Raw genomic sequence first — 18,201 nt, forward strand, 5'->3', positions numbered from 1 at the left:
AAGCCAGTGTTTCAGTTTTGTCATTGCTTCGCATCCTTATGATTTCTTTTCCTGTCTTTTCTCCTTGGGTTTATCATTTGAGAATATGATATTTTCTGGAAATTTGCAAGGAACACAAAAACCAAGTCGCAGTAGCTTAAACAAATATAAATTTATTTATCCCACAACAAGAAATCTGAGGTAGGTAGTCTAGTTATCGGCCATTCATTGGTATATAGCACTGAATAAATACTGATGATAGATATATGATGATGCCATTCAGATACCCAGGCTACCTTCATCTTTCCTGCTGCTTCCCTTGTCACATAGGGCATTATCCTTGTGCCTATCCCCTTGTGATCACAAGAAAGGAATGCTGGTCTGCTAGGAAAACGGAGGGAGTCCGAAGGAGCATACCTTCTGGGTCTGTCCTTTTTAAAAAAGCATTCTCGGGGGCGCCTGGCTGGCTCAGCCAGTTGAGCGTCTGACTCTTGATTTCAGCTCAGGTCGTGATCTCACAGTTTGGTTTATGTGGTTGAGCCCTGCCTGGGGCTCTGTGCTGGCAGCAGTGGAGCTTGCTTGGGATTCTCTCTCCCTCTCTCTCTCTCTCTGCCCTTCCCCCACTTACGCGTGCATGTGCGCTCTCTCTCAAAATAAATAAACGTTGGAAGGAAAAAAAAAGGTCCTAGCATACATTTAAAACAATAATAAAAAAAATGAAAGATGAAAAGCATTCTCAAGAGTTTATACCCCAAGATTTCTTTATATGTTTTATTAGCCATAACCAAGTGTCATTTTCACTCCTAGATATAAGGATGTCTGAGAAAGTAAGAGTATCAGGCTGTTTGGGCTGCCATAACAAAATACCACAAACTGGATGGCTTGAACAACAAATTTATTTTCTCACAGTTGCAGAGTCTAGGTATCCCAGATCAAGATGCTAGCAGATTCGATTTCTGGTAACAGCTCTCTTCCTGGCTTTCAGGAGGCTGCCTTCTTATGTCCTCGCATGCCCTTTCTTCTGTGTGTGCAAGGACAGAGAGAGCTGTCTGGTGTCTTATCCTCTTTTTATAAGGATACTAGTTCTATTGGATTAGAGCCCTCACCTTATGATCCCATCCTCACTATCTCCTTAAAGGCTCTACCTCGTTTTTCGTAATTTTGGAAGGCATTGTTACCGCCTGTTTCCCTGTGGCAGTGTTTGTTTGGATTAACCTATGTATTTGCCACTTTGTTCTTCCATTATTCTTTCATTTTAGACCATCTGTGATCACTTTCTTTCTGACTAAAGTGCACACTCTAGAATTTCCTGTAATGAAGATCTGTGGTGGCAAACTCTGTCTTTGTCTGAAAAATGTTTTCATTTAACCTTTGTGGCTTTTTAAAAAATGCTTATTTTTGAAAGAGAGCGAGCGCAAGCAGGGACGGTGCAGAGAGAGACGGGGGAACTGAAGTGGATTCTGCACTGACTGCAGAGAGCCCAACATGGGGCTCAAACTCATGAACTGTGAGATCATGACCTGCGCTAAAGTCAGATGCTCGACCGACTGAGCCACCCAGGCACCCCTAGCTTTTGTTTTTAAAGATATTTCCACAGGCCACAGAATTTTAGTAAGTTACTTTTTTTTTAAAGTTTATTTATTTTGAGAGAGTGTGTGCGTGCATGCCGGGGAGGGGCAGAGAGAGGGGGAGAGAAAGAATCCCAAGCAGTTAGTGCAGAGCCTGATGCAGGGCTCGAGCTCATGAACAGTGAGATCATGACCTGAGCCGAAATCAAGAGTCAGATGCTTAACCAACTGAACCACCCAGGCACCCCCGAAAAGTAACAGTTGCTTTGTTCAGTGCATTAAACACTTTAGAAATATTACTTCATTAACTTCTAGCTTCCATTGTTACTATTGATAAGCCATCTGTCATTCTAATTGTGACATTTTCGAAGCTAATCTCTCTTTTTTTAGCGGCTGCCTCCAATGTAGTTTTGTTTATTTCTTTTTGTTTTTTACTGTTGTTCTGTCATTTCCCTGTTGTATGTCTGGGTATAACTTTTTTACTTATTCTGCTTGAAATTCATTGGATTTCTTGCATCTGTGAATTGAATTCTTTCTTTAGTTCTAAAACATTGTTAGCCAGTATTTCTTCAATTATTTCCTCTACCCCATTTTCTTAATATCCTCCTTGACTATTTTAAATAGTCATTTGTTAGACCCTTACACTATATCCTTCATTACCTTTTGCATATTTACCATCTTTTTTTTCTTTGTTCCGTACAATTTTTTCAGGTTTATCTTCTAGTTCATTATTTTTGTCTGTGTCTGAAAAGCTATTAGACCTATTCAGAAAACAATTTTTGTAATTTGTTACAGATTTTATTTTTAAGTGATCTCTATACCAACATGGGGCTTGAACCCCCAAACCCGAGATTAAGAGTCACACTTTCTACCAGCTAAGCCAGCTAGGTGCCCCAGAACATTTTTAGTTTTAATTATTACTTTTTTTAGTTCTTGGTTTCTTTTTCGATATGTTGGTTGTTCCTTTTTGGTGCCTGATAATTCTAATATCTGATGTCTTTGCAGTTCTGATTTTCCTGTCTTTCCTGCTGGCTCTTGCTCATGGTGCTTTCTTTCCTGGTTGTTTTGTGACTTGTGTTTGTTTCATTACATTGTTGTTTGACTGTGAACTGATTTAAAAAAATTTCTTTCTCCTTTGGGAAATCTTTAAGGCCTGGGATGAAGATGAGTTCCTTCCAGGAGATTTGCTTTTGCTTCTTTTGGGCACGTGAGGGCATCATTGTACTAAGACTACTATTAAACCTAATTTTTGGCTTAAGACTCTTTTCAGGTATCTAGGTTGTATGTGTTGGGCTACACACCTGCCCTGGAGTAGCTGGTGGTTACAGATTCTTGGGGGAGATAATCTCCTCCTCTTCCTGACCCAGCACCAAGTTTTGAGCAGTTTTTGTTGTAGACCTCTGGTGGTGATAGTTGGGCAGGGAATAGATGAATTCTAATTGGCTTCAATCTGAGAGTGTAACACTTTGAGGATTCAGCCTTATGGGAGGTGGGAGGAGAATCTCCTTTTAGAGTCCCTATTTTAGGCAGTCCTGGGCTTTTGTTTTTAACTCACATGGGACAAAGTTCTATCAAAAGGGAACTATAAGCTTTTCCAGTTTGGGTAGATTTCTTTCATGTCTTCATCCCTACTATAATTTATCTTATTTTATTAGCCAAAATATACCACCACCACCACCACCCCACACACACACACACATACACACACACACACACACACACACACACACACACACACACACACATTTTAACATCTCTGAAATCTATATAGCTCTTAAACTGATGGCATCCTGGATTGACTGGCAGCCAAGGTCAGGCGTAACATAGATGTATTGTTTATGTGTGTATGAATATCAAAAGCGAAGCATCAAATCTTGCAGAATAACCACCAGTGGCTTGGAAGAAAATCTTGAGGCAGATGGTGGAGCATTCTTTTAACTCCTAGGAATCAAATGTCTGTGGAGGGGAACTGTTCTTAGAGTGAATCAGACGCATTCAGCAGCATTCCTGAAACATGAGTCACAAGTTGGTTGGTGCTACATAACTGCAAAGTCAGGCTGGAGAGTCCAGTGCCACCTGGTTGTCATTTTTTTAAGGATTATTTTATGAAATAACAAATCGCTTGTGTTCTTGATGGCACAGAGCGTTGTGTGGAAGAGGAAGATTAAATGAGGAAGTTTTAGGCAAATGATTTTTTCACTTATGTTTTGCTGTTTATAAATACCTAAGAGTAATTTATACTTAAAGTAGATGACTAAGCCTAAACTATCTCTTTCTGTTCACGAGTTCGAGCCCTGCATTGGGCTCTGCTCTGTCAGCTTAGTCTCTTTCTCTCTCCCTCGCTCGCTGCCCCTCTTCAGCTCGCACACACTCTCTCCCTCTCAAAATAAATAACTAAACTTTAGAAAATTAAATATCTCTTTCAGTAAGTACAAAACAAGAGGTATTAATTATAAGAAAGCATTATGTTATAGTTTGACGGCTTGTATCCCTTTTTTAGTAGTGAATAAAGCAGTGGTATCTCTTTCAACCAATAATGGCTTAGAATAAAGGTAATAAAATTAAGGAATCTTTCATTTCTTGTCAGCTTCTGAGTACCTTGGAGACTTTTTAAAAATCCGGTGATTTCAGATGGTAGCTGTACTTGTGGTGAGCGTAGCACAAGGTATAGACTTGTTAAATCACTATGTCGTACTCCTGAAACCAATGTGACATTGTGTGTGTGTTGACTGTACTTCAATTTTCTAAAAAACCCACTGATTTTCGTTGCTTTTAGCAGGTGGGACCGTCTTCTTGTGTGTAATCTACTCTACTAACAGAAATGTAAGTCTTGTTTTACTCTTATCATCAGAAAACATACAATATTTCCAAAAACATCATTTTTTTTTTTCAACGTTTATTTATTTTTGGAACAGAGAGAGACAGAGCATGAACAGGGGAGGGGCAGAGAGAGAGGGAGACACAGAATCGGAAACAGGCTCCAGGCTCTGAGCCATCAGTCCAGAGCCTGACGCGGGGCTCGAACTCACGAACAGCGAGATCGTGACCTGAGCTGAAGTCGGACGCTCAACCGACTGCGCCACCCAGGCGCCCCACATCATTTGTTTTTGAGAGGGTCTTTCAAAAGGAGAGGGAGAGAACTATAGTAAAAGAAAGGGTTTTTCTTTAGGATAGGGAAAATTTTACCATGTTCGTATATTACTTACCTCCTTATTTCTAACAATTTGTGTCTATTTTTCTCTCTCTCTTTTTAAGTTACATTGCCTTTTTTTAAAAAAACTTTTCAAATGCTTATTTATTTTTGAGACAGAGAGAGATAGAGCATGAGTGGGGGAGGAACAGAGACACAGGGAGATAACAGAATCTGAAGCAGGCTCCAGGCTCTAAGCTGTCAGCACAGTGCCTGATGCAGGGCTTGAACTCCTGAACCGTGAGATCATGACCTGAGCTGAGCCACCCAGGCACCCCTATTTTTCTCTCTTCTTGATTACATTTGCTGGAGCCTTGTCTATTTCATAGTGTTTACAAAATCAAATTGCTTTTACTTCCAGTTAACTTTATTTTGGTTTTAACTGGCCCCATTCTTTACTTTTGGCGATTTTGTTGCTTTTATATCCAATCTCTTTGCTGTCTTAAAAAATATGATATTTGAAACTATACATTTTCCTCCAAATACTGCTTTGACTTTCCCACAAAGATTTAGATAGGTTGATATTTTTATTATGATTTTTAAAAGAAGTAACTGATCATAATTGCTGACATTTGCCGTATACTTTTATGGCCTGCAAAAGCAGTCTGTTTACATTTCTCTTTCTTTTTGTCCAAGTTCTTATTTGTGGAAACTTTATTTTACAGATGACTGTGGACTCTTTATAAGAAAACATTAATGCAGTTAATGTTTAACTACAGATAAAAAAATATAGCCTATTAAATATTTTGTTGTCTTTAATGAGATTTTTCTCAATAATCTAATATGTTCAATTTCTATATGTGAACATATATAGCCATTATTTGTAGAATATAAAATCTGCAATAATGTTCTTCATTATGAATTATAGTGTTTAGATCCTTTCCAGCTTTTTTTTTTTTTTTTAATATTTATTTGTTTTTGAGAGAGAGAGAGAAACAGAGTGCAAATGGGGAGGGGTTAGAGAAAGAGGGAGATACAGAATCTGAAGCAGGGTCCAGGCTCTAAGCTGTCAGTGCAGAGCCACAGGATCCTGACCTGAGCTGAAGTCAAACACTTAACCGACTGAGTCACCCACGCCCCCCCGATCCTTTATAGCTTTACATATATTATAGCCTTAATCTTTCATTGATATTGAAGAATTAAAATTTTCCATTGTAATTGTATTTTTATAATTTTCACATGACATGGGTATTAATCTACATGATATAATTAGCTGTCATGTTGGTCCATATAAATTCTTTATTATTTTATTCATTATTGACTACCTTTTATCATATGCAGTAACCACCTGCCTTAAGTGCTTTTTTGCCCTAAATTCTGTTTCATCTGATATTAATATTGCTATTGCTGCTTTCCTTTTTTGTCAGTGTAGTTTATTTTTGCCCATTCTTTGATGTTTAGCTTTCCCAGGCCTCTTGGCTTCTACGTATCTATGTTAGTAATATATTATTTCATTGATTTTTAAATAATTGATGCTTTTTCCCCTTCTAATAGCAAGATTTCTACTATTTAGGATAATTTTAATTGTTATTCTTGGTTTATTTTACTTTCTCTTTATGCTTCCTAAATTTTATTCTTGCTTCTTCAATTCTGCCTCTTCTATGAGTTTTACTTTGTTTCCTTTTGCCTTTTAAGTCAATCTGACAGGGAAACGTAATAGCTAAAACAACAAACATTTATTATCTCACCCAGTTTCTAAAAGTCAGGAATCTAGGAGGGGTTTAGCTGGGCAGGTCTGAATAGGGTGTGCTTGAGATTACAGTCTACAAGTCACCTGATGCTTCAGTCCTCTGAAGACTTGATTGGATGCTGGGAAGTTTGCTTCTAAGCTCACTCAGGTAGCTGTGCTCAAAGACCATAGTTCATTGGTGGCTATTAGCTGGAGGCCTTGTTCCTTCCCACGTGGCCTCTCCACAGGATTATTCGGGATCTAGCAGATGGCTTCCCCCAGAGCAAATGGTCCAAGAGAGCGAGAAGGATCAAGGTGGAAGCTCTAATATCTTTTATCACCTAACCTTCCAAATGATAACTGTCACTTTTGTTGTATCCTATTGGTCACACAGACCAGTGCTGGTACTGTGGGAAGGGACAGCACAAGGATGTAAATACAGGAGGCAGGGAGATCGGGAGCTATCTTGGAAGCTGGCTACCACAAACACCCAATTTTTAACTCCACCAGTAAATATCTGGAGTCCAAAAACATTCTTAACTCTCTATTTGCCTGTTTATGGGTATCTAATAAAATATAACTCGGGCTATCATATTGTAAAATAAGCATTTGCCGCCTTCTCCTCCTCCTCCTCCTCCTCCTCCTCCTCCTCCTTCTTCTTCTTCTTTAATTTTTAATTTTTTAAAATTTACATCCAAATTAGTTAGCATATAGTGAAACAATGATTTCAGGAGTAGATTCCTTAATGCCCCTTACCCGTTTAGCCCATCCCCCCCTCCCACACCCCCTCCAGTAAACCTCTGTTTGTTCTCCATTCGTAAGAGTCTCTTATGTTTCGTCCCCCTCCCTGTTTTTATATGATTTTTGTTTCCCTTCCCTTACGTTCATCTGTTTTGTCCCTTAAAGTCCTCCTGTGAGTGGAGTCATATGATGTTTGTCTTTCTCTGACTGACCACTTTCACTTAGCATAATACCTTCCAGTTCCATCCACGTCGTTGCAAACGGCAAGATTTCATTCTTTTTGATTGCCGTGTAATACTCCACTGCATATCTATACCACATCTTCTTTATCCGTTCATCCATCGACGGACATTTGGGCTCTTTCCATACTTTGGCTGTTGTCGGTAGTGCTGCTATCAACATGGGGGTGCATGGGTCCCTTCGAAACGGCACACCTGTATCCCTTGGATAAATACCTAGTAGTGCAATTGCTGGGTCGTAGGGGAGTTCTATTTTTAGTTTTTTGAGGAACCTCCATACTGTTTTCCAGAGTGGCTGCACCAGCTTGCATTCCCTTTTTTTTTTTTTTTTTTTTTTTATGAGAGAGAGAGAACCCCAAGCAGACTCCACACCCAGGGCAGTACCTGATGCTAGGGCTTGATCCCCAGCCCCTGGGACTGTGACCTGAGCCAAAATCAAGAGTCAAACGCTCAACCCAGGCACCCCAACCATTTGGCTTCTTTATCTTTTGACTTTCTCATACTTTCTCATTCTTTTTTTTTCTTCTCATTCTTAATTAATTTGCTGTGAGTCTTTATAATTTAGGAAATCAATCTCTCTTCCATACCCTTTTTCTAATATTATATCAGTGAAGAAGACTTACCAACAACTGTAGTTAACGTCTCTGTGTCAAATTGGCACCAGAGAAAGAGGGCCAGTAGGAGATATATATTAATAGATTTATTACAAGGAATTGGCTTTTGCAGTTGTGAGGGCTGGCTAGAAAAGTCTGAAATTCATAAGGTAGGTCATCAGAGAGGCCACGCTGGAACTCTCCAGCAAGCCAAGGCTTTAATTCACAGGTGGAATTTCTTCCAAGCTTTGCTCTGAAGAGATTTCAACTGATGGAATCAGGCCCAGCCAGATAATCTAGGTAATCTCTTTTACTTAAAGTTAACTGATTATGAACTGAAGACACATCTACAAAATACCTTCACGGTAAAACCTAATGTAGTATTTGAGTGAATAACTGGGGGTTATCCTAGCCAAGTTGGCATGTAACATACCACTTTTCTTCAAAATCACTTTTCTTCAAACAGTAGCTTCCAGAGGCCTCGGTGTTCTTGAAGATATCAAATATGAAAAGATATATGCCTCCACATGTCTCCTATTTTGCGAAACTAATGTTGGTTTCCTGGCCCATTTGTTTACTAATGAAACTTACGTTTGAATTAAGTGTGTTTTTTCAGTGATTCCTTTGGTTTCGTTTTAATGGCAAAATATAAAGCTGCTCTAACTTGAATAGAGCCTGCTTTTTTTTCAGGTTGGAAGGCTTAGAATTATTTTTTTTACAGTAATTTAGTTTCTTTTCCCATAAGCCATGATCTTGGACTCTGCTAGTTAATTTTCATTTCCTCTCTGAGCTCTCTTTGTGTCCAGACTCAGTTCTTTATTTGGGTGAAAAAATATTCTTTTATACTTTTATTGATTACACATGTGCCCGTTTTTCTGCATTCTTTGAGATTTCTATCTTTCAAAGGTTGGTTCTGCCTTTCGTCTTTCATGTTCTTTTAAAATATATTTATATTTTTTCTTTCCTAATACATTTCTCTAAATTACTTTGCATTTCACTGTTGCTACTTTACCCTGCTGAGTCCATTTTGGTTTTTAGTGTTTTACAGAATGATCTCACTTGGTAGTGTGATAATCCTGACAAGGTGTTGCATAGCAAATACATACAAGGATCCTCTAGACTAGACGTTCCCTTGCATTTATCTTCTTTAGGGATTAGCTTTCACCTCCTCCCTAATGTATTTTTGTGGTTTCTTATGGTTTATCCATTTCATTGATTGGGTTAACTGCGAGCTAATATAGTATTGTTATTTCTACAGGCCCTGTATTACTTTTCTACGTATTTCCGCTGCCTTGAGTTTAATTCCTTAAATCTTACTGTTGATACTGATGTTTCTCCTTATTTCAATGATTCGTTTTTTAGAAATTTGGAGAGCAGGGAAAGCTTGGAGTCTGGGGCACAGTTACTCTTTGCCATCTTTCAGGAAGTCCTGAGGTATGTACTTTTAATTGATCTTGTTAGTTTACTTGGTTTTGCTTTTGTTTTTGTTTTTAATATTATGACAGAGTGTTTGTAATAGAAAGTCAAGAATCAGGAGAATTCTAGGGGCACCCGGGTGGCTCAGTTGGTTAAGCATCTGACTCTTGATTTCAGCTCAGGTTATGATTTCATGGTTTGTGAGTTTGAGCCCCACGTGAGTTGAGCCTGCTTGGGATTCTCTCTCTCTCTCTCTCTCTCTCTCTCTCTCTCTCTCTTTCTCTCTGTGTGTGTGTGTGTGTGTGTGTCTCAGAAACAAATAAACTAAAAAGAAGAAGAAGAAGAAGAAGAAGAAGAAGAAGAAGAAGAGGAAGAAAAATTCTATTTCAATCCTAGCTATTTTCCTAAATACCCCGTGTAACTTTGGCTAAAGTCCCTTCATTTTTATGGGCTTTAATCTCTCCATCTACAAAGTATGGGAAAGAGGGGCGCCTGGGTGGCGCAGTCGGTTAAGCGTCCGTCTTCAGCCAGGTCACGATCTCGCGGTCCATGAGTTCGAGCCCCGCGTCAGGCTCTGGGCTGATGGCTCGGAGCCTGGAGCCTGTTTCCCATTCTGTGTCTCCCTCTCTCTCTGCCCCTCCCCCGTTCATGCTCTGTCTCTCTCTGTCCCAAAAATAAATTAAAAACGTTGAAAAAAAAATTAAAAAAAAAAAAAAAAAGTATGGGAAAGAAAACTGTCCTTACCTTTTATGAATGCCAAGAAAAATCTAAAAGTTTATGAGAAAGTCAAGAAAATTCAGGGCTTTTAGCCAAAAATAGTCTGAGGATCAGGCATTGGCAGTGGGAATGGAAGGGCAGGAACTTAGAAGTGAAGGAAACAGGGGCACCTGGCTAGCTCAGTCAGGAGAGCATGAGACTCTTGATCTCAGGGTAGTAAGTTTGAACCCCACATTGGATGTAGAGAGTACTTAAAAATAAAATCTTTAAAAAAAAACACACACAATATATCTATAACCCAGCTTGTCACTTCTTAACATTTGTTGCTTCAGATTTTTTTTTTTTCTTTTAGAGAGGGAGCGAGCACAAGCTGGGGAGACGGCCCGAGGGAGATGGAGAGAGAGAGAAAGAGAGAGAACCTCAAGCAGGTCCACACTCAGCGTGCAGAGCCCAACACAGGGCTCTATCCCACAAACCTGGGATCATAACCTGAGCCAAAATCAAGGGCCGGATGCCCAACCAACTGAGCCACCCAGGCACCCCTCAGAATTTTTATTTGAGAAGTTGAACATTACATATATAGTTGAATCCACTTTGTACCCTTTATGATAAAATCTCTTTCTCTTTCTTCCCGGTGGTGTTCATTATGTTAATGTATATCATTTTTGTGTGTTTTTTATATTTACTGTATAATATAATATATGCTAGTGTTTTGCCTGTTTTTAAACTTTATATTATTATTATAATATATATTATAGAATATTATATTATTCTGCAAATTGCCTTTCCCTTTCAAGATTATTTTTTATATTTATCCATGGTAGTATATGTAATTCTAGTAGAGTCATTTTAACCATCAAATATCTTTATAGGACCAAATATCAAATATGCCTCAGTTTCTATTTTCTAACTACCTATTGATGGACATTTAGATTGTTGCCAATTTTCAGTGTTACATTAGTGCTGTAATGAATATTCTTGATAGTTCTCCTTGTACACACATGTAAGAGTTCTCTAGACTAGAGTGTCTTTTTAATGTTTATTTATTTGAGAGAATAATGTTTGTTTATTGATTTTGAGAGAGAGAGAGAGAGAGAAACAGAGCAAGTGGCAGGGGCAGAGGGAGAAGGAGAGAGAGAATCCCAAGAAGGCTCTACCCTGTCAACATTGAGCCTGACACACGGCTCAGTCTCATGAACTGTAAGATCATAACCTGAGCCAAAATTAAGGGTCAGAGGCTCAAATGACTGAGCCACCCATGCACCCCTAGACTAGAATATTTCTACTCAACTAGAGTTGTTGGGTCATGTGTTATGTGCATCTTAAACTTTACTAGTTATTGCCAAATCATTTTCCAAAATAGTTGTACCAATTTACCTTTCACTAGCAGTGTATAAGTTCCTGGTTCTTCACATTCTCACCAATACTGGTTTTTGTAGACTTCAAAATGTTTTTTGGTCTGATGAATATGAGTAAAAAAATCTATTTTAATTTGCATTTCTCTTATTAGTAGAGACATTGAGTTTCTTATGTTTATTGGCTACTTGGGTTTTCTCTTCTGCAAATTGCTTGTTCATATCTTTTGCCCATTTTTCTATTAAGTTGTTTTTTACTTTCTTATTGTGGTGTCGCGTTTTTTTATATATTCTAAATATTAACTCCTTGTAGGTAATATTTATTGCAGTCATATTCTCTTAGCCTGTGGCTTGTTTTTCACTTTATCTATGGTCTCTTGTTTTACAAAAGTTTTAAGTTATAATACTATCCTTTTTTTTTTTTTTTTTTAAGTAAGCTCTAGGCCCACCATGGGACTTGAACTCATGACCCCAAGATCAAGAATTGCATGATCTACCAGTTTTTTCCTTAACGTTTATATCCAACGTCATAAAAAAATTCTCCAATACTCTCCTAAAAATGTTTCAATTTTGTTTTTTGCATTTAGGTCTTTGTCTAGATTTTTACTTTTTTGTTGTTGTTGTTGTTGTTGTTGTTGTTAATATTTATATATTTTTGAGAGAGAGAGAGCACAAGCTGGGGAGAAGCAGAGAGAGAAAAGGACAGAGGACCTGAAGCAGGCTCTGTGCTGACAGCAGGGAGCCTGATGCAGGGCTCGAATCCACAAACCATGACATCATGACCTGAGCCAAAGTTGAACAGTTAACCACCTGAGCCACCCAGGTGCCCCTAGAGTTTTCTTTTTTGTACATGATATAAAATAGGGATCTCATAATTTTTTTAATTATGAATTACTAATTATTCTAATATTATTTTTTCAATAATCCTTTTTTTTCCTACAAAATTTGCAATGTCACCTTGATCATATTTGTATTTATCTGCACTTAGCTCTCTATTCTGGTTCACTGGCAGCCTTGACAATCCCTATACTATCACCCTGGTGTTCAATATTATGTCTTTATTCTAGGTCTTTTTTTTTTTTTTTTTTTTACATCCCCCTGACATTTATTTTATAGGTGGAAATTTTTACCATTTGACCCCTTCACTCATTTTGCCCATTCCTCCACCCCCTCCTCTGGCAACCACCTATTGGTCCTGGTAGAGTAAGTCTTACCTTGTTTTTTTTACAACTATCCTGGCTATTGCTGGCCCTTTAATCTTTTTTTTTTTTTTTTTAATATTTTATTTTTAAGTAATGTCTACGCTCAATATGGGGCTCTAATTCACAACCCTGAGATCAAGAGTTGCACGTTCCAGGGACTGAGCTAGCCAGGTGCCTGGCCCTTTCATCTTTCATGCAAAGTATAGGTTCTACAAAATAAGTCTACTAGGATTGTGCATGGAGTTTGATTGAATTTTGAGATTAATTGGGGCCTAACTTCCTATCTTATTAGCTTTTTTAAAAAATTATTTTTAATGTTTACTTATTTTTTAGGAGAGACAGAGCATGAGCGGGGAGAGACAGAGAGAGAGACACAGAATCTGAAGCAGGCTCTAGATTCTGAGTTGTCAGCACAGAGGCCAGCGTGAGACTTGAATCCATAAACTGTGAGATCATGACCTGAGCTGAAGTAGGATGCTTAACCAACTCAGCTACCCAGGCACCTCTCTTACTAACTTTTTAATGTTGAACATAGTATATTTTTATTTAGTTAGTTTTATTATATGTCTTAATGTAAAGTTTTAGAATTTTATGTTAGGGTTTTAAATAATAATTTTTTCCTGTAGTTTTTTGTTTTTGTTTTCCTAGCCTGATAATAGAAACAAGTACAGTAGCAGAGAACACAGGAATGAATCCTTAAAAGGCTCTGAAGAGTAAGGGAGGAAATGTTTGGAAGGACTGTCCAGTTGTGCATTGATTCTGATGACAGCTTTGTACTGTGTCGATGGTAGCTAAGGTAGAACTATATTCCTCCTCGTATCCTTCCCTGTATGCTTCCTAGTTAGAATTGTCACAAGAGAGATTTGCATGAGATTTTGAAGGTAAGAGTAAAGTAGTAGCCAATTTTGTGCTCTAAAGGTCAGCGTAGGGCAGGTGCAGTTACGTAGATTACATGTTGTCAGTTGTCTGCTGGTTCATTTTGTTGGTTTGGGGCAGGAGCCATATCCCACTGGATCTCCTCCTTCATCTTCTCCAAATTCTGGGCCATGTTCATGTCCTCTATGCTGAGGAACACCAACCTACCATATAGATCCCCTATTGCATTTAGAGTAGAAGAAGTGAGAAAGAGACACACACAGCTCATTTGTCCTCATGGGTTCCACTTTGTCCTCTGTCTCTCCGACATTGTGTCTATCTTCCTTTTGCAGCTGCTGGCCTTGCTGACTTCAGGGCCAATGCCAGATGTAGAAGCAACAGACTTACACAGACTGCTTAACTAGCTCCCATGATTGCAAAAGACCCGATCCCCATAATAAATCCTTTACTCTATTTCAGTCATAGTGGTCTGCTTCCTTGATCAAATCCTAATTGATACAATTCACATTTTCCTAAAGGTCCTAGAGCAAACACTGGAAAAATAGAATGAAGAAAATGGGAGCTGTATATGGCCTCTGAGGGAATGAGAGAATATCAGAGAATTCAGGGACAAGGCACTAGTCTTCAATGAAATGCATAAACATTGATGCTATGGAAACTGCAATGGTTGGTGTCAGTGGAAAGGAGTCTGAGACATACTTCCATAGTGCTGCACAAATCCAAAATCTGGGAATGCAGGATCTATTTCTTTTTATTTTATTTTTGGGACAGAGAGAGACAGAGCATGAACGGGGGAGGGGCAGAGAGAGAGGGAGACACAGAATGGGAAACAGGCTCCAGGCTCCGAGCCATCAGCCCAGAGCCTGACGCGGGGCTCGAACTCACGGACCGCGAGATCGTGACCTGGCTGAAGTCGGACGCTTAACCGACTGCGCCACCCAGGCGCCCCGTGCAGGATCTATTTCTAATTAACTTTGTTTTCTGTTGTTGGTGATTTATTTTAGAAGCCCCTTAGTATAATCCTGACACAGTATGCATTCAGCAAACGTTTGTGGAATGAATTGAAATTAGACTACTTGACATTAGACTAATTGAAATTAGACCTGAGCATCTTATAAGACTCACCTTTGCTGAAATACTATTAATTAGGCCAAAGAGAAATATTATTGCCCTGTCTTTGAGAAGAAAATGGGTACCTAAAGAGGTGGTACAATATTGTCTTTTTTCATGGAGAAGTATGAACTGGATGACAGAATCCTTGAATTTTGGAAATGGAGCCCTCCCATTTTCCAAATAAGTTCACGAGAAGTTCGTTGACTTGTCAGTGGCAAAGTCTGTTTCACAATCATGTTCATAGGAATCTCAGTCCATTGCTGTATTTACTAAACTACAACCTCTTCCCTGCAAAACAGTCGAGTGAATTTCTTTATTGTGGATTTCAAAAGTTAAATCCAAGTACTGATAAGATCAATTTCAACTTGGAGAGAGATCACTGAAGTCCCAGGCCTTATCTCATTCAACATTTGATTCAACAACTTGGATAAAGACCCATGAGAAATAATTTTGAAATTTTCAGGTGACATAAACTGTAGTACCTGTAACCTACTATATTGGTTTGGAGAGTTAGGATTTCAAATTCTAATTAATAGGCTAAAAGACAAAAATTTACAGGAATAATCAGAAAGTCCAGTATATACATTAAAATATATAGTTAGTACAGGAAGGGAAAAATTTGGTTTGGTACAAATTCATGAGAAAAAGGCCTGCAATTTTGTAGGAGTTAGTGAATAAGCAAAGGAGCTTTTAAAAAAAATTTTTTTTATTGCAGTCTTTGTTATAGATTTTAAAAAAAAATTTTTTTTTTTAACATTTATTTATTTTTGAGACAGAGAGAGACAGAGCATGAACGGGGGAGGGGCAGAGAGAGAGGGAGACACAGAATCGGAAACAGGCTCCAGGCTCCGAGCCATCAGCCCAGAGCCCGATGCGGGGCTGGAACTCACGGACCGCGAGATCGTGACCTGAGCTGAAGCCGGACGCTTAACCGACTGAGCCACCCAGGCGCCCCTATTGCAGTCTTTGGATACGAGCAAATGGAGGAAGCAGGATGGGTCGTAGATGGAGCCGTGAGGACAATTTGGAGCAAGTCCTAAGACAAAACTTTAAGCTGTGGTGCCTAAATCTTTTCTTAGAAATCAAGAGAAGCCAGTGCATAGCTTGTGGGTATCCCTGCTAGACTGGACTTTCTTACTCTTGATTATTCCACCTCCTCATCATGTGCCTGTAGCACTCTGCTCTTCCCTGTATAAAGTGACTGCAGACCACCTTTCCCCCCCTGCTCACCTAAATCCATCCTTCATTCAAATCTAGCTCCAGCCCGATTCACTTCTCAACATAATTCATGGTGAGCTTTCCCCTGCTCTGAAATTCTCTTTTAGCCTCCTGCTTTTATTTCATGATGATTATGGGAACAATATTGGTGGCAGTGCTGATAAATAGCATTGGCCACATAAGAATTATCTGAGTATAATAAAACGTTGGGGAGAGATGGCTCATTTTGAAGACGATATAAATGCTAATTGTAAAAGCTAAAGAATGATGTAGTTTGGAAAAATACCTATTCTATTTTTGCTTTGAAATTTGGCACTTTTTTTCCAATTTACTAGTTTTTAGGATTAGTTTTATTTTTTTTAAAGTTTATTTATTTATTTTGAGAAAGAGAGAGAGAGCATGAACCGAGGAGGGGCAGAGAGAGAGGGAGAGAGAGAATCCCAAGCAGGCTCCGCACTGTCAGTCCAGAGCCGGACGTGGGGCTCGATCTCACAAACCACGATATCATGACCTGACCTGAACAAGAGTCAGATGCTCAACCAACTGAGCCACCCAGGCGCCCCTGAAGTTTGAATTTTTCAAAAAATTGTAAAATTATCTTAGAGCAAAGAGGGGCAACATAGAAATTAAGTCCCCGGGTGTTAAGTGACTTTGCTCAAAGTCACTAAAGGAGAGACGAATTTGATCCCCAGTGTACTGGGGCCTACACTGTGTCTATCAGAATAGGCTCTTAGGAGTTTACATTGTGAGAAATAGAAGTCAACTATGCCTGATTTATTTGATCAACAGGTCTATTTAATGTATATTTATTGAGTGCTTACTCTGTGCTGGACAGTCTTCTAGGCCTTGGGGATACAGCAGCAAATAAACAAATTCCCTGTAGTAGGGGAGATAGACAATAAACAAACTCACAAATATATTGTATTTTGGATGCTAAAGAAGAAAAATAAAGAGGACTGAGTCAGATGTTAGAGAAGAGAAATGAAGAGGAAAGGAGTGCTTAGACAGGATGGGGTTAAGGCAGCCCGTTTAATAAAGTAACATTTGTGGAGGCCTGACTGGAGTGATGAAGCAAGTCAGATGGGCGTCTTGGGGAAGAGCGTTCCGAGAGTGTGCTCAGCATCTAGAAGACGAGCAGGGAGGCTAGTGTGGCCAGAGGAGAACAAGTGAGGAAGTGATAGGAAATGAGATTAGAAAGGCAGCAAGCAAGGGGCCAATCCTATAGACCTCCATAAGTATTTTGGATTCTGAGTAAGATGAGAATCTCTGGGATGGTTCTGAGCAGAAGTGACAGGATCTGACTTACAGTTTTTATTTTTTTTTTTTTAAATTTTTTTTTTCAACGTTTTTTTTTTTTTTTTTTTTTTTTTTTGGGACAGAGAGAGACAGAGCATGAATGGGGGAGGGGCAGAGAGAGAGGGAGACACAGAACCGGAAGCAGGCTCCAGGCTCCGAGCCATCAGCCCAGAGCCTGACGCGGGGCTCGAACTCACGGACCGCGAGATCGTGACCTGGCTGAAGTCGGACGCTTAACCGACTGCGCCACCCTGGCGCCCCTGACTTACAGTTTTTAAAGAGCACTGGCACCTGGGTGGCTCAGTCAGTTAAGCGTCTGACTTTGGCTCAGGGCATAATCTCTTGGTTTGTGAGTTCAGTCCCCACATCGGGCTCTCTGCTGTCAGCACAGAGACTGCTTGGGAACCTCTGTCCCACTCTCTCTCTCTGCCCCTCCCCCGCTGGTTCTCTCTCTGTGTGTCTCAAAATAAATAAATAAATAAAATTATCGGGGCACCTGGGTGGCTCAGTTGGTTGAGCATCTGACTTTGCCTAAGGTCATGATCTCATGGTTTGTGAGTTCGAGCCCCACATTGGGCTCACTGCTGTCAGCACAGAGCCTGCTTAGGATCCTCTGGCCCCCTGTCTCTCTACTCCTCCCTTACTCACACTCTCTCTGTCTAAAATAAATAAACATTTTTAAAAAAAGAATTATCTCCACAATCATTGATAATGAAATATACGACAAAAATTATTTAAAAAAACAAAAAACCACTGACTACTGTGTAAAGACATGAAGGACTGCATGGGAACAAAGGTGAAACTAGGGAGATAAGTTAAGAGACTCTTGCAGTGGGGCCCCTGGGTGGCTCAGTCAGTTGGGGGTCTGACTCTTGGTTTTGGGGCAGGTCATGATCTCGTGGTTCATGGGTTCAAGCTGAGCAGGACTCTGTCTCTCTCCCTCTCTGCCCCTCCCTCATGCATGCTCTCTCTCTCTCTCTCTCTCTCTCAAAAGAAATAAACTTAAAACAAAAAAGAGGCTATTGCAGT

The 18,201-nt window shown here is 39.4% G+C and overlaps 1 protein-coding gene across 2 annotated transcripts in view; it reads left to right on the forward strand.

The window, feature by feature from the left end:
- The window catches only part of SNRPE (small nuclear ribonucleoprotein polypeptide E), a 106,543-nt gene that overhangs the window by 37,101 nt on the left and 51,241 nt on the right, over nt 1-18,201 (forward strand). The window contains exons 5-7 of one of the 2 annotated variants that reach the window (XR_009254460.1): nt 9,342-9,413; nt 13,003-13,115; nt 13,878-14,001. Coding sequence is in view for 1 of the 2 variants with exons in the window: in XM_058701857.1 (XP_058557840.1) it covers nt 9,342-9,412 (71 nt within the window). In the remaining variant the exon portion in view is untranslated. Of the gene's footprint in view, nt 1-9,341; nt 9,414-13,002; nt 13,116-13,877; nt 14,002-18,201 lie in introns of those variants that run through there. The other variant, XM_058701857.1, reaches the window with a different exon arrangement.

Source organism: Neofelis nebulosa, chromosome 15 (genome assembly GCF_028018385.1).
Source record: "Neofelis nebulosa isolate mNeoNeb1 chromosome 15, mNeoNeb1.pri, whole genome shotgun sequence".
Classification (NCBI taxonomy): domain Eukaryota; kingdom Metazoa; phylum Chordata; class Mammalia; order Carnivora; family Felidae; genus Neofelis; species Neofelis nebulosa.